Genomic DNA, 14,569 nt, shown 5'->3' with positions numbered 1-14,569 from the left:
AAAGTATAGAGGGGATGTCAGAGGTGGGTTCTTAATGCAGAGAGTTGTGAGAGCATGGAATGTGTTGCCAGCAGCTGTTGTGGAAGCAAGGTCATTGGGGACATTTAAGAGAGCTGCTGGACATGCATATGGTCACAGACATTTGAGAGTTCGTACATTAGGTTTACCTTACGTGAGGATCAACGGTTGGCACAACATCGTGGGCTGAAGAGCCTGTTCTGTGCTCTATGTTAAAAAAAAATCACATTCTTGAGATAACTTACAGTTTTAGAGTAAAAGGTGACATCTTAGTTCAGTTAATGCATTAAAGGTGTGAGGTTAGAGTCTGTCTGTATTCCAATTTTGAGTCAGACTGGTTCTATTTCCAAAGTAGGAATTTATAAAATGTTACATGGATTAGCTGCCGGCATTGACTGCCTGCAGGTTGTGGACTTTTTGACAAAATGGAATGTCCCTGCACTTTTGCAAATTCACATTCACCCAATATAAATGTGTGTGAGCATGTGAGGGACAGAGAGAGAGAGAGTGTGTGTATGTATGTGAGTGAGAGAGCGAGAGAGTGTGAGTGTTTGCACTTGAGTGTGTATGTGTGGATGTGAATGTGAGTGCTTGAGAGTGTGTGTTTGCGTGTGTGCGTACTTGGTAGTCTGTGTGAGTGTGACGGTGTATAAGCCTGTGAGAGGATTTGTGCTTGGGTGTGAGTGTGGGGAGTGTATGTGTGTCTGAGAGAGAGCAGGTGTATGAGAAAGGGCCCTTTGGTCGTCTCCCTGCACTAACTGGTTTTTACTTGAATAAACGTTGGCCACGTGCCTGGATCCTGTCTCCCTCCTGAGTCTTTGTACCCATTCGGGGGGACAATGGAAAGGTGCTTTCCTTCTGGTTAATTTCAATTTTAAAAAGTAGAAGGAGTGTTACTCTGGATCCAACCCTGAGCTGTGGCTGTCCTGGGAGTGTTTGATGGAGACAGTGCTGAAAGAGCTTTACTCTGTCTCTAACACTGTCCTGCCCCAGCTCACAGAGTGTTTGATGCTGAAGCTGATGATTTTGAGAATTGTGTTGGAAACTGATGTAACATCTCTTTTTCTCAACGGTTGCTGTGGTTGGTGCCTCTGTTTTAGAATAGTTTTGTCATTCTGTCAGCTCCTACTGACCGTACACAGACTTCCCCGTTTGTTGTTCGTATCGTGTATGATTGCCTCACATTTATTTGGCAGGAAGTCAAGTAACTTCTGTAAAAGGACAAGAGTAAGTGAGTGAGAAGGATGAAATGGTGAAGTATTAACGATGAGGTCTCTCTATGTTTGTCTTTCTGCAGTCCTGCTGGCAGTTTCAGTACGGGGTCACAGTAAGTACTTTCTAATACTGACCTTTCAAATCCACTTTGTTCATCATGGAATTGCCTCCTCCTTGATGGTCTGTTTGCTGTCTGGTATTTAGTTCCCAAACTGTTACTGCTCAGCACGATGTGCCTTTTCCTTCACTGCGGTTTCTTCATCAGGGAGAAATCATTTGTTTTATCTAAATGAAAGTAGTGACAATTGACTATTCCGAGCGTGATGATTTATTCCTTCATGTTTTCCTTGTAGATTCATCAACCTTAGACATTTACAGTGTAGAAGGAGGCCATTTTGGGTGATCATGTCTGTATCAGTCAACAATGATCTCACTCTACTTCTCCCATTTTGCAGCTCTCCATCTAAAAGCCTTCTTAACCAACTTATTGAGGGCTTTAATGTAATTAGTGGGGTGGAGATCGCGGTGGGAGGTGGGATTCAGTTGGAGGGAATTTTGAAAATCAAAAAGGGATGCTGTTCAGAGGGTCAATGTGGATTTGTTGGGTCAAATCTCCTGTTTTCATACTGCAGGGATTCGGAAAAATAGAAATGACAGAGCAGAGGTGCAAGGTAAAATCAATGACTGCAGATGCTGGAAAGGAGTGTTAATACTTGCTCTGCATCTGGGCTTGTGAATTCTGGTCCCTTTCTAGGGGTGTGGGTTCAAATCCCACTCCTGACATTCTAACAGCTTATCAGGAGAACAGAGGTGCAGGCTACAGAAGAGGCAAATAGAAATGCAAATGAACATTGAAGTACAAATGTTACCAGTGTTTATAACTCAACCGCCCTTTCAGGCAGTGAGTTCCAGACTCTTATTAACCCCTACATGAGGAAGAATCTGTTAAGTCTCCTCTCACCCTCTATCTCCGACCTTAAATCTATATTTTTTATTTATTGACCCCAGTATGAATGAAGAAAGGACCTTCTTGCCTATCCTATCTGAGCACTCATAATTATCCATATTTTATTAGTTTTCCTGTCAACCAATCAAAAAAAATGAGAGCAGATAATGCAGGGTAGTGAAGAGGTGAATGATAATCAAAGTGTGATGGGAAAGAGTAGGAGATGTACAGAGAAAGATACAAGAGGTGAGGCCACATTGGATTTGGTACTGGGCAATAAACTGGGCCAGCTGTTAGATTTGGTGATAGTGACCACAATTCAGTTAAGTTTATTTCAGTGATGGAAAAGTGCAGGTATATACTGCCGGGCAAGAGTTATAGCTGGGGGAAAGGCAATGAGGCAAGATTTACGAAGCATAAGATGGGGAAAGAAACTACAGGGGATGGTCACAACTGAAATGCAGAACCTGTTCAAGGAACAGCTCCTGCGTGTCCTTGATAAGTATGTCCCTGTCAGGCAGGGAGGACATGGTCATGCCTCACAAACCTTATTGAGTTCTTTGAGATGGTGACCAAACAGGTGGATGAGGATAAAGTGGTTGATGTGGTATATATGGATTTCAGTAAACGTTTGATAAAGTTCCCTATGGTTGGCTATTGCAAAATACAGGGAGGCATGGGACTGAGGGTGATTTAGCAGTTTGGATCAGAAATTAGCGAGCTGAAAGAAGAGAGAGGGAGGTGGTTGATGGGAAATGTTCATCCTGGTGTTCAGTTATTAGTGGTCTACTTTTAGGATCTGTTTTTGGGGCCACTACTGTTTGTCATTTTCATAAATGACTTGGATGAGGGTGTAGAAGGATGGGTAAGTATATTTACAGCTGGCACTAAAGTCAGAGGAGTTGTGTACAGTGCTGAAGGATGTTGTAGGTACAGAGGGACATAGATAAGCTGCAGAGGTGGGCTGAAATGTGGCAAATGGAGTTTGATGAGGGAAAAGTGTGAGGTGATTCACTTTGGAAGGAGTAATAGGAATACAGAGTACTGGGCTAATGGTAAGATTCTTGGTAATGTGGATGAGCAGAGAGATCTCGATGTCCATGTGCATTGATCGCTGAAAGTTGCCACCCAGGTTGATAGATTTTAAGAAGGCTTACACTGTGTTAGCTTTAATTGGGAGAGGGATCGTGTTTCAGAACAAGAGGTCATGTTGCATCTGGACAAAACTCTGGTGCGGCCACACTTGGAGTATTGCATACAGGTTTTGTCAGTACATTATAGGAAGGATGTGGAAGCTTTGGAAAGGGTTCAGAGGAGATTTACTAAGATATTGCCAGGTATGGAGGGAAGATCTTATGAGGAAAGGCTGAGGGACTTGAGGCTGTTTTCGTTAGTGAGAAGATGGTTAAGAGGTGACTAAGAGAGAATACAAGATGATCAAAGGATTGGATAAGGTGGACAGAGAGAGTCCTTTTCCTCGGATGGTGATGGCTAGCACGTGGGGACATAGCTTTAAACTGAGGGTTGATCGATAGAGGACAGATGTCAGAGGTAGGTTCTTTACTCAGAGAGTAGGAAGGGCATGGAATGCCCTGCCTGCAACAGTAATAGAGTAACCAACTTTAAAGGGTATTAAATGGTTATTGGTAAATATATGGATGATAATGGAATAGTGTAGGTTAGATGGGCTTCAGGTTGGCACAACATTGAGGACCGAAGGGCTAGTACTGCACTGTATTGTTCTGTGTTCTACGTTTTAAAGATGTAGTAGAAACTAACAGCAGCTTAACAAATAAAGTTAAAAAATTTCAACTTTGGGCTCTTTATCTCTGTCTGGAAAAACATTCAAAAAATGAAAGGAGTTGGGGCCACATTGTTAATAAAGGAGGGTATCAGTGTGGTGATGAGGAGTGATACAAGTACAAGAGTTCATGATGTGGAATCGGTTTAGGTGGAAATTCGGAATATCAGGGGAAAGGAATCACTGGTAAGAGTTGTTTATAGGCTGCGGAAAGGTTGGCTCACTGCAGGATAAATTATAAACCTGGAAATAGTAGAGGGGTGCAACAAAGGTACGACAATGGTCACGGATGATTTTCATCTGAATATTGACTCGACAAATCAGATCAGCGAGGATAACAAGGAGAATGAATATGTAAAATGCAGAAAGGATGGTTTTTTAGAGAAGCCCGTTGCAGAATCTGCCTGGTAATAGGTTACTTCAGATCAATTAATGTGTAATAAGGGAAGATTATGAAGCATTTCTATAATTGAGGATCCTCTCAGGCATAGCGATCACAACATTGATCATCAGCTTGAGGGAGAGCAACTCGGGTCGAAGAATCGTGTCCTCAACTTCAGTGAAGCCAATCACAGAGGTTTGAAGAAAAGGAAAACCACAACTTGCAAAAATTATTTGGATGAAAACTTGTGGTGTCATAACATTCAAGGCTATTGGCTGAGTGCAGGAAAGTGGGACTTGTGTTGATAGTGTATATTTTGGTGGTCCAGTCTTAATGGGATGAAGGGCCACTTCTGCACCGTCTGATTCTGTGATTCTAAACCAACTGCAGATGCCAATAAAGATTGTGAAGGTGGAGACAATTGGGATGACAGGAACTGGACAAGCAATAGAAAAACTAACAGCAATCGTTGCTCTGGGCATATACAGAGAAAGAAAATAATTGTGGAACTGCGTGAGGGAGAAAGTTGGGAATTTAAACTAGGAACAGGGAAATGGTGGCGGATAATTTAGATTTACATGGTGATCAGCTCAAAGAAGTTAACAGCACAGAAGGCCATTCCGCCCATTGGGTCTGTGCTGGTCACCTATCTATTCTAATCCGATTATCCACCACTTGCCCTCATATACCTCATGACCAGCCTGTCCATATTTTCTTTCTGCCTAAGGCTATCCTCCTCATTATTTATCACCCCACCAAGTTGTTTATCCTCTGTGAACTTGTTGATCAATCTGCCTACATATAAGTTTATATCATTGATATAAACCACAGACAGCAAGGGTTCCAACACCTACCCCGGTGGGCCTCCAGTGAACACAAACATCCAGTCGGAAAAAGGTCCCTCATCCTTCTACTTCCTGCCAGTCAGCAAATTGTGGATCCAATTTCCCAAATGTCCTTGGATCCGATGGGCTCTGACCTTTGCTATCAGTCTCCCATGTGGAGATTGCTAAAAGCCTTGCTGAAGTCTGAGTAGACAACATCAAAATCATTGCCTCATCTGCACACCTGGTCTTGGCTTCAAACAAATTCAATTCTGTTGGTCAGATATAAGACCGTAGGATATTGGAGTAGAGCTAAGCCATTTGACCAATCAAGTCTGCTCTGTTTGTGATCATGGCTGATATGTTCCTCAAACACATTCTCTGCCTTCTCCCCATAACACCCTTGAACCCCTGACTAATCAAGAACCCTGTCAGAAATACACTCAATGACTTGGCCTCCACAGCCCTCTGCAGCAATGAGTTCAACAGAATTCTCACCACAGGCTGAAGAAATTCTTCCTCATCTCAAATCTAACCCTGCACTCTGTGGCTGTGCCCCTGGGTCCTCATCTTTCCCCCGAGTAGAAACATCTTCACGTTCATGATGTCCAGGCCTATCAGTATTCTGTAAGTTTCAATCAGATCCCCCTCATCCTCCTAAACTCCCTTGAGTACAGACCCAGAATCTGTACTCATCATAACAAGTCTTCATCCCCTGGATCATTCTTGTAACTTCCTTGATCTCTTCCAATGTCAACAGCTCCATCCTCAGATATGGGGCCCAAAACTGCTGTCAATATCCCAAATGTAGTTTGGCCAGATATAGCCTTATACAGCACAGGCAATACACCCCTAGCCTTGTATTTACACCCTCTCGAATGTAATGCTAACATTGCATTTGTTTTCTGAACTGCCAACTGTACTTAGAACTTAGAACATAGAACATAACAAAGTACAGCACAGAACAGGCCCTTCGGCCCACGATGTCGTGCCAAGGTTTAATCCTAATGTAAATTATAATAATTTCACCTACACACCCCTCAACTCACGGCTATGCATGTTCATATCCAGCAGTCGCGTAAATGTCCCTAATGACTCTGCTTCCACCACCACCACCGCTGGCAATGCATTCCATACATTCACAACTCTCTGTGTAAAGAGCCTACCTCTGACATCTCCTCAATACCTTTCTCCTAATACCTTATAACTATGACCCCTCGTACCAGTCAATCCTGCCCTGGGGAAAAGTCTCAGGTTATTGACTCTATCTATTCCTCTCATTATCTTGTACACCTCGATCAGGTCTCCTTTCGTCCTCCTTCTCTCCAGAGAGAAATGTTCGAGCTTATTCAACCTTTCTTCATAAGGCAAGCTCTCCAGTCCAGGCAGCATCCTGGTAAACCTTCTTTACGCCGTCTCCAAAGCCTCTGTATCTTTCCTATAGTAGGGCGACCAGAACTGGACACAATATTCCAAGTGTGGTCTCACCAGGGACTTGTAGAGTTGTAGCAAAACCTTACAGCTCTTAAACTCAATCCTCCTGTTAATGAAGCCGAAACACCATATGTTTTCTTAACAACCCTATCCACTTGGGTGGCAACTTTGAGGGATCTATGTACACCAACCATACCAGAAGAGATCAGAAGCGAGAAGACGATGAGGAAGGCAGAGAGGAGACAGGCGCAAGAGACCACGGGGGAAGTAACTGTCAGGAACAAGTTGAATCTTTTGGAAACAGTAGAGACAGATGACATTGCCAATCCACGAGGCGATCAGGTCTGTCAATCAAAAGCTGGCATGGAGGCAGAGCCGAGGAGTCAGACATCGCACAGAGCCGTGGTAATACGGGACTCCATAGTGAGAGGGACTGAATGGGGTTTCTGTGGAAACAGGCGGGATTTAAGGATGGTGTGTTGCCTTCTTGGTGCCAAGATTAAGGACATCGCAGACAGAGTGCAGGAAATCCTCAAGGGCGAAGGTGAAGAGCCAGAGGTGGTGGAACATGTCATCACAAGTGATGTAGGGAAGAAGAGGAGGAACATACCACAGCGGGACTTCGGAGAACTAGAAAGAAGGCTGAAAAGCAGGACGTCCAGGGTGGTTATTTCGGTTTGCTTCCAGTTCCTCAGGCTGGAGAGGCCAGGAACAGGGAAATAATGGACTTGAACATGTGCCTGAGGAACTGGTGCAGGAAGCAAGTATTTAAATTCTTGGATCACTGGGGTATGTTCGATAGATTCAGGATCAGTTCCTGCGGATTGGAGGGTCGTTAATGTTGTACCTCTTTTTCAGAAGGAAGCGATAGAGAAAGCGGGACATTATAGACCTGTTAGTCAGACCTCAGTAGTTGGAAATATGCTGAAGTCTATTATAAAGGATGAAATGATGACACATCTGGATAGCAGAAACAGAATAGGTCAGAGTCAGCATGGATTTATGAAGGGGAAATCATGCTTGACTAATCTTCTGAAATTTTTGAGGATGTAACTCTGAAGATGGACAAGGGAGATCCAGTGGATGTAGTGTACCTGGATTTTCAGAAAGCCTTTGATAAAGTCCCACATAGGAGGTTAGTGAGCAAAAATTAGGGCGCGTGGTATTGGGGGCAAAGTACTGGCTTGGATTGAAAATTGATTGGCTGACAGGAAACAAAGTGTAGTGATAAACGGCTCCCTTTTGGAATGGCAGACAGTGACCAGTGGGGTACCGCAGGGATCAGTGCTGGGACCGCAGCTTTTTACAATATATATTAATGATAGAGAAGATGGTGTTAATAGTAAAATTAGCAAATTTGCTGATGATACTAAGCTGGCTGGCTGGGTGAAATGTGAGGAGGATGTTAGGAGATTACAGGGTTAGGTGAGTGGACAGATGCATGGCAGATGTAGTTTAATGTGGATAAATGTATGGTTATCCACTTTGGTGGCAAGAACAGGAAGGCAGATTACTACCTAAACGGAGTCAAGTTAGGTAAAGGGGCAGTACAAAGAGATCTGGGTGTTCTTGTACACCAGTCAATGAAGGCAAGCATGCAGGTACAGCAGGTAGTGAAGAAGGCTAATAGCATGCTGGCCTTCATAACAAGAGGGATTGAGTGTAGAAGCAAAGAGGTTGTTCTGCAGCTGTACAGGGCCCTGGTGAGACCGCACCCAGAATATTGTGTGCCATTCTGGTCTCCACATTTGAGGAAAGACTTTCTGGCTATTGAGGGATTGCAGCGTAGGTTCACGAGGCCAATTTCTGGAATGGCAGGACTACCTTACACTGATAGGCTGGAGCAACTGGGCTTGTATACCCTTGAGTTTAGAAGACTGAGAGGGGATCTGATTGAGACATGTAAGATTATTAAAGGATTGGACACTCTGGAGGCAGGAAACATGTTTCCGCTGATGGGTGAGTCCCGAACCAGAGGACACAGCTTAAAAATAAGGAGTAGGCCATTTAGGACAGAGATGAGGAGAAACTTCTTCACCCAGTGAGTGGTGGGTGTGTGGAATCCTCTGCCCCAGAAGGCAGTGGAGGCCCAGTCTCTGGATTTGTTTAAGAAAGAGTTGGATAGAGCTCTCAAGGATAGTGGAATCAAGGGTTATGGATACTGATTGAGGATGATCAGCCATGATCATAATGAATGGTGGTGCAGGCTCGAAGGGCAGAATGGCCTACTCCTGCACCTATTGTCTATTGTCAATTCTTTGCACCCTTTCCAAAGCCTCTGTATCTTTCCTATAGTCAGGCGACCAGAACTGGACACACCATTCCAAGTATGGTCTCACCAGGGACTTGTAGAGCTGTAGCAAACCCTTACAGCTCTTAAACTCAATCCCCCTGTTAATGAAAGCCGAAACACAATATGCGTTGTAGTGGTTCTGTTCGCCGAGCTGGAAGTTTTTGTTGCAAACGTTTCGTCCCCTGGCTAGGAGACATCATCAGTGCTCTGGAGCCTCCTGCGAAGCGCTTCTTTGATGTTTCTTCCGGTATTTATAGTGCTATCAAAGAAGCGCTTCGCAGGAGGCTCCACAGCACTGATGATGTCTCCTAGCCAGGGGACGAAACGTTTGCAACAAAAACTTCCAGCTCGGCGAACAGAACCACTACAACAAGCACCCGAGCTACAAATCTTCGCACAAACTTTGTACAATATGCGTTCTTAACAACACTATCCACTTGGGTGGCAACTTTGAGGATCTATGTACTTGCACACCCAGATCCCTCTGTTCCTCTACACTGCCAAGAATCCTGTCTTTAATCCTATATTCAGCATTCGATTTTGACCTTCCAAAATGCATCACTTCACATTTATCCAGGTTGAACTCCATCTGCTAATTCTCAGCCCAGATCTGCATTCTGTCTATGTTGTGCTGCAGCCTGCAATAACCCTCAATACTATCAACGGCACTTTATGTCAACTGCAAATTTTCTAACCCACCCCTCAACCTCCCCACCCAAGTCATTTATAAAAACTACAAAGAGCAGAGCCCAGTGGGACCCCACTCATCATTGTCTTCCAGGCAGAATACTTTCCATCTACAACCACTCTATGCCTTCTGTTAGCCAACCAATTCTGAATCCAGATAGCCAAATCTCCCTGTATCCCATACTTCCTGACATTTTGAATGAGCCTACTATGTGGAACCTTATCAAATGCCTTGCTGAAGTCCATATACACCATATCAACTGCTTGACCTTCGTTGACCTGTCTTGTCATCTCCTCAAGAACTTATTCTTCTCCACAATCTCATTCTTAATGATGGACTGTAAAATCTTTCAAATAACCGAGTTCAGACTAAACAGCCTGTCGTATCCCATCTTCTGCCTCGCTCTCCTTAACAAAACCATTCTGTCTGTTTTTGATCCATCTCCACCTCTTAAGCGTAGATGAATTCTGCCCCTCAGAATTGCTTCCATAGTTTCCCAACCACCGAGGTTAGACTGACTGGCCTGTAGATACCTGGTTAATCCCTTGCTCACTTCTTGAATCATGGTACCACATTGGCTTTCCTCCTGTCTTCTGGCACCTCTCCATCTGCAGATCTAAGCTCCACCTGTATAACCTGAAGTCTTACCTTTAAGCTTTTCTACAAAGATAAGCGGATTATAATTAGCAAAAACTATTGTCTCATTAATTCCATATCAGACATAAATTTCAAAGTGTTGAAAAGCTGAGAGCAATGTTTCCTTTTCCATCGTTAAGCAATGTGAACCAACCAGATAAGAAGAACAAATTTCCTTCCCAAGAGTTTATGGTCATCATGAGATTCTTAATTCCAGATTTAAAATAAAAATGAAACTCTACTATGGAGGGCTTTGAACTCCATTCCCCCAGAAAATGACCTGGATCTCTAGATTTATAGCCCCCTGACAAGACAACTCTGCCATTGCACCCCCAGTATTGGCAGTCACTTGTTTTGAGTGAATCACACAGAATCTTCACTTTTCAGAACAATACTAACCAATGACCTTGTTCCTGGCTTTCTTCACTGCTTCAATATGTGGTTTTGTAGCAATAATCTTCCCTCATGGAATCTCCTAGTAAACCATTCCAATCTCGTACAATTCATGTCAATCTTTTTTTGAAGCTTTTCCAACGTCGTTGGGTTTAGCTGCCTCTGGCTTCAGCACTGTTACCTATCAGGCCGTAAGGGAGGGAGGATTGCTGGGTTGTCACGGGGAGTCAGTATTATGGTCTTGGTGAGCTAAGTGATCTTGACATTGAGCTTATGTCCTGTTCAATATGTAGGACATTGTTGTGGTGCAGTGGGGAATGTCCCTGCTTCAAGAAGCTCTGGGTTCAAATCACATTAGGTTTCGCCTTCAGCCTACACAGGACTCTACCAGAGATTGTCATCATTAATGGATCCTAATTCACTGGATGGCCCTTTAAGAGAAGGTTGGGATTCAATTCTAACACTTTATTACATAGGAGATGTTGTGACAACCTACACCTTAAACTGCTGCCAATCATTACATCCTTCATCAGCATATGATGGGTCAGCCCCATGACTTGTTAGACAGTCTGAAGCAGCAAAATCAAAGTCCGATTGACAATAAAGATCACATCCCAGTCAATGTCAATATTCCCTTCATATACAAACACACATTATTGTGTCACATACACACTGATCCTGTGTGTGCCTGTTATTTTTGCATCGAAGAGAAGAACATAACAAAGGGATAATTGAAAAGAGATATTTCAAATCATGCAATCGTTAGATAGAGTGGATAGAATGTTTCCCCTTGAATTTCACAATTGGAGACATCAGGATAACTGAGGTCAGAATGGATTTGGGCCAAAGGGAAGGCTGAGGGAAGGTTTGATTGAGATGTTCCAAATCATGAAGGGACAGGATAGTGTCAATAGAGAGATACCGTACCCACTCATGAAGGCTCAGGATAGTGTAGATAGAGAGGTACCGTACCCACTCATGAAGGTTCAGGATAGTGTAGATAGAGAGGTACCGTACCCACGCATGAAGGCTCAGGATAGTGCAGATAGAGAGAGACTGTACCCACGCATGAAGGCTCAGGATAGTGTAGATAGAGAGAGGCCGTACCCACTCATGAAGGCTCAGGATAATGTAGATAGAGAAAGACTGTACCCACTCATGAAGGCTCAGGATAGTGTAGATAGAGAGAGACTGTACCCACTCATGAAAACTCAGGATAGTGTAGATAGAGAGAGACCGTACCCATTCAAGAAGGGATCAAGAACTAGAGGGCACAGTGGGATGGCAGTTTATAAAATATTATTGTTCATTCAGAATGTGGATTGAAAAGTGGAGTGAAAAGAGATTTTAGGTTTCAGTTCTGTGAAAGTGACTTGTTCATTTGAAACAAAGGGTCAGAATGTGATCTGGAACAGTGAAGTAAAGACACTGAGAAAGTGTCCTGGAGATAAGTGACCTGGAGAGTTCATTGCTGAATATTTACCAAGGTGAGGTTTACAGTCGATACAAACAGATTTTTGAGTACCACCAGTCAGCTGAGTTCAGAAGAACAGAAGTCGGAAGAATAGTTGTTTTAAAAAAATTCAGAAAGTCTCCACGTTGAGAGTTGTAATCAAATCTCCAGATCATCAGCGTTGAAAATAAGTCTGAAGCTGTTTCAGTTCTCAAGGGAGGAGGGAGAGAAAGAGTCAATGAGTTACTTTATGTTCATGCATTTCATAGAGAGACAGAGAGAATCCTATCTGGTGAAAATGCTGAGATTCAGTTGAGTGAGACATCCTTAAGTGAAGCTTACTGAAGTCAATGGAGACGACATCAACTGTATTATTCTCATCTTCATACCTCGTCAGCTCCTCTAAAATTCCATCAAATCCAATTCAATCAAATTCCTTTACAAATTCATGCTAAATATCCTGGATTAACCTTTGTCTCTCCAAGTAATGATTTATTCTGTCCCTCAGGATTGTTTCCAATATTTTCCCCACCATTGACGTTGGCCTCACTGGCTTGTACTCTCCTGGTTTATCACTACCACCCTTGAACAATAGGGTAACAGGTAAAGGGATGATTGGCAAGTGAAATAACAAGGGTTCAGAGACACTGTGCTCCTGTTAGAGTGAAGGGTAAGGCCAGTAAGATGAGGGAACAATGGATGAATAAATATATTGAAGCTCTGGTTAAGAATATGAAAGAGTCATGTATTAGGTGTAGACAACTGGGATCAAGTGAATCTCTTGAAGAGTATAAGGGCTGTAGGGCCATTCTTATGAGGGATATCAGGAGGGCAAAAAGTGGACATCAGATAACCTCAGCAGATAAGGCTGAGGATAAGCCAAAGATATTCTACAAAGTCATTAGAAGCCAGAGAGCATCCAGGGAGGGGATAGGGCCTCTTCAAGATCAATGAGGTCATCTATATGTAGAACCAGAGGAGAGGGGGGAGATATCCTAAACAAATATTTTGCATCAGTTTTGACTGTGGAGAAAGAAATTGATGCAAGGGGAGATTAAGGGCTACGGGGAGAACGCTGGTAAGTGGAGTTGAAATGCCCTTCAGCCATGATTGAATGGCGGAGTGGACTCGATGGGCCGAATGGCCTTACTTCCACTCCTATGTCTTATGGTCTTATGGTCTTAACTCGGGCAAATAAATATTGATGTCTTGAAAGCAATTCACTTTACTGAAGAGGAAGTGTTGGAGGTCTTGAAAAACATGAAAGTGGCTTTGTGCAGGGGAAATCATGTGTCGCAAACTTGACTGAGATTTTTGAAAATGTAACCAAAAAACCAGTGAGGGCAGAGGGGGAGATATTGTTTACATGAACTTGTGTAAAGCTGTTGTCAAAGTTCCACATGGTGGACTAATTAGTGAAGTTAGGTGGCATGGGATTCAGGGAGAGAATACCAGTTGGATACAAAGTTTGCTTGATGGTAAGAGACAGAGTGTTGTGATGGGGGTTTGTTTTTACATTGGACCATGTGACCTCATTTGAGGAACATTCTAAGATATCATCCATCTTATGTCAGTGATTAACTCCTTCATCAATGTTGCAACACCCCCTCCTCTTTGACATTCTCCCTACCCCTACATGCCTCATCTCACAGTTCGATAGCCCAGAACATTGTGCTGTCAATCCTGTCACACCCTCAACCATGTCTCTGTGATAACAACAATATCTCATCCCCACTCATTAATCTACACCCTCAGCTCATCTGCCTTACTCACAAGTAAATGCCACCCAGCCATGCCTCACTCCCTTATGCCCTCACTTGACGATATTCACACTGCTCGCGGACGCCTCCTCTTATCGCCCCCTTGACCACGACCCCACCTCCCACCACCAAACCATCATCTCCCAGACCATCCAGGACCTCATCACCTCAGGGGATCTCCCATCCACCGCCTCCAACCTCATAGTCCCACAACCCCGCACCGCCCGTTTCTACCTCCTGCCCAAAATCCACAAACCTGCCTGCCCCGGCCGACCCATTGTCTCAGCCTGCTCCTGCCCCACCGAACTCATCTCCCAATACCTCGACACGGTCCTGTCCCCTTTAGTCCAAGAACTCCCCACCTACGTTCGGGACACCACCCACGCCCTCCACCTCCTCCAGGATTTTCGCTTCCCCGGTCCCCAACGCCTTATTTTCACTATGGACATCCAGTCCCTGTACACCTCCATCCCCCATCACGAAGGACTCAAAGCCCTCCGCTTCTTCCTTTCCCGCCGCACTAACCAGTACCCTTCCACTGACACCCTCCTTCGACTGACTGAACTGGTCCTCACCCTGAATAACTTCTCTTTTCAATCCTCCCACTTCCTCCAAACTAAAGGAGTTGCCATGGGCACCCGCATGGGCCCCAGCTATGCCTGCCTCTTCGTAGGATATGTGGAACAGTCCATCTTCCGCAACTACACTGGCACCACCCCCCACCTT

The 14,569-nt window shown here is 44.0% G+C and overlaps 1 protein-coding gene across 4 annotated transcripts in view; it reads left to right on the top strand.

Annotated features, from left to right (window-relative positions):
- Positions 1–1,250: 1,250 nt before the first annotated feature.
- The window catches only part of LOC132826527 (sialic acid-binding Ig-like lectin 15), a 73,063-nt gene continuing 59,744 nt past the window's right edge, over positions 1,251–14,569 (top strand). For all 4 annotated transcript variants that reach the window (XM_060842521.1, XM_060842514.1, XM_060842505.1 and 1 more), the window contains exon 1: positions 1,251–1,345. In XM_060842521.1, coding sequence (XP_060698504.1) covers positions 1,285–1,345 — 61 coding nt within the window. In that variant the 5' untranslated portion in view covers positions 1,251–1,284. The remainder of the gene's footprint in view (positions 1,346–14,569) is intronic.

Source organism: Hemiscyllium ocellatum, chromosome 2 (genome assembly GCF_020745735.1).
Source record: "Hemiscyllium ocellatum isolate sHemOce1 chromosome 2, sHemOce1.pat.X.cur, whole genome shotgun sequence".
In the NCBI taxonomy this organism is placed as follows: Eukaryota; Metazoa; Chordata; class Chondrichthyes; order Orectolobiformes; family Hemiscylliidae; genus Hemiscyllium; species Hemiscyllium ocellatum.
Note: the sequence above shows the minus strand (reverse complement) of the source record. Positions and strands in the feature narration are given on the sequence as shown.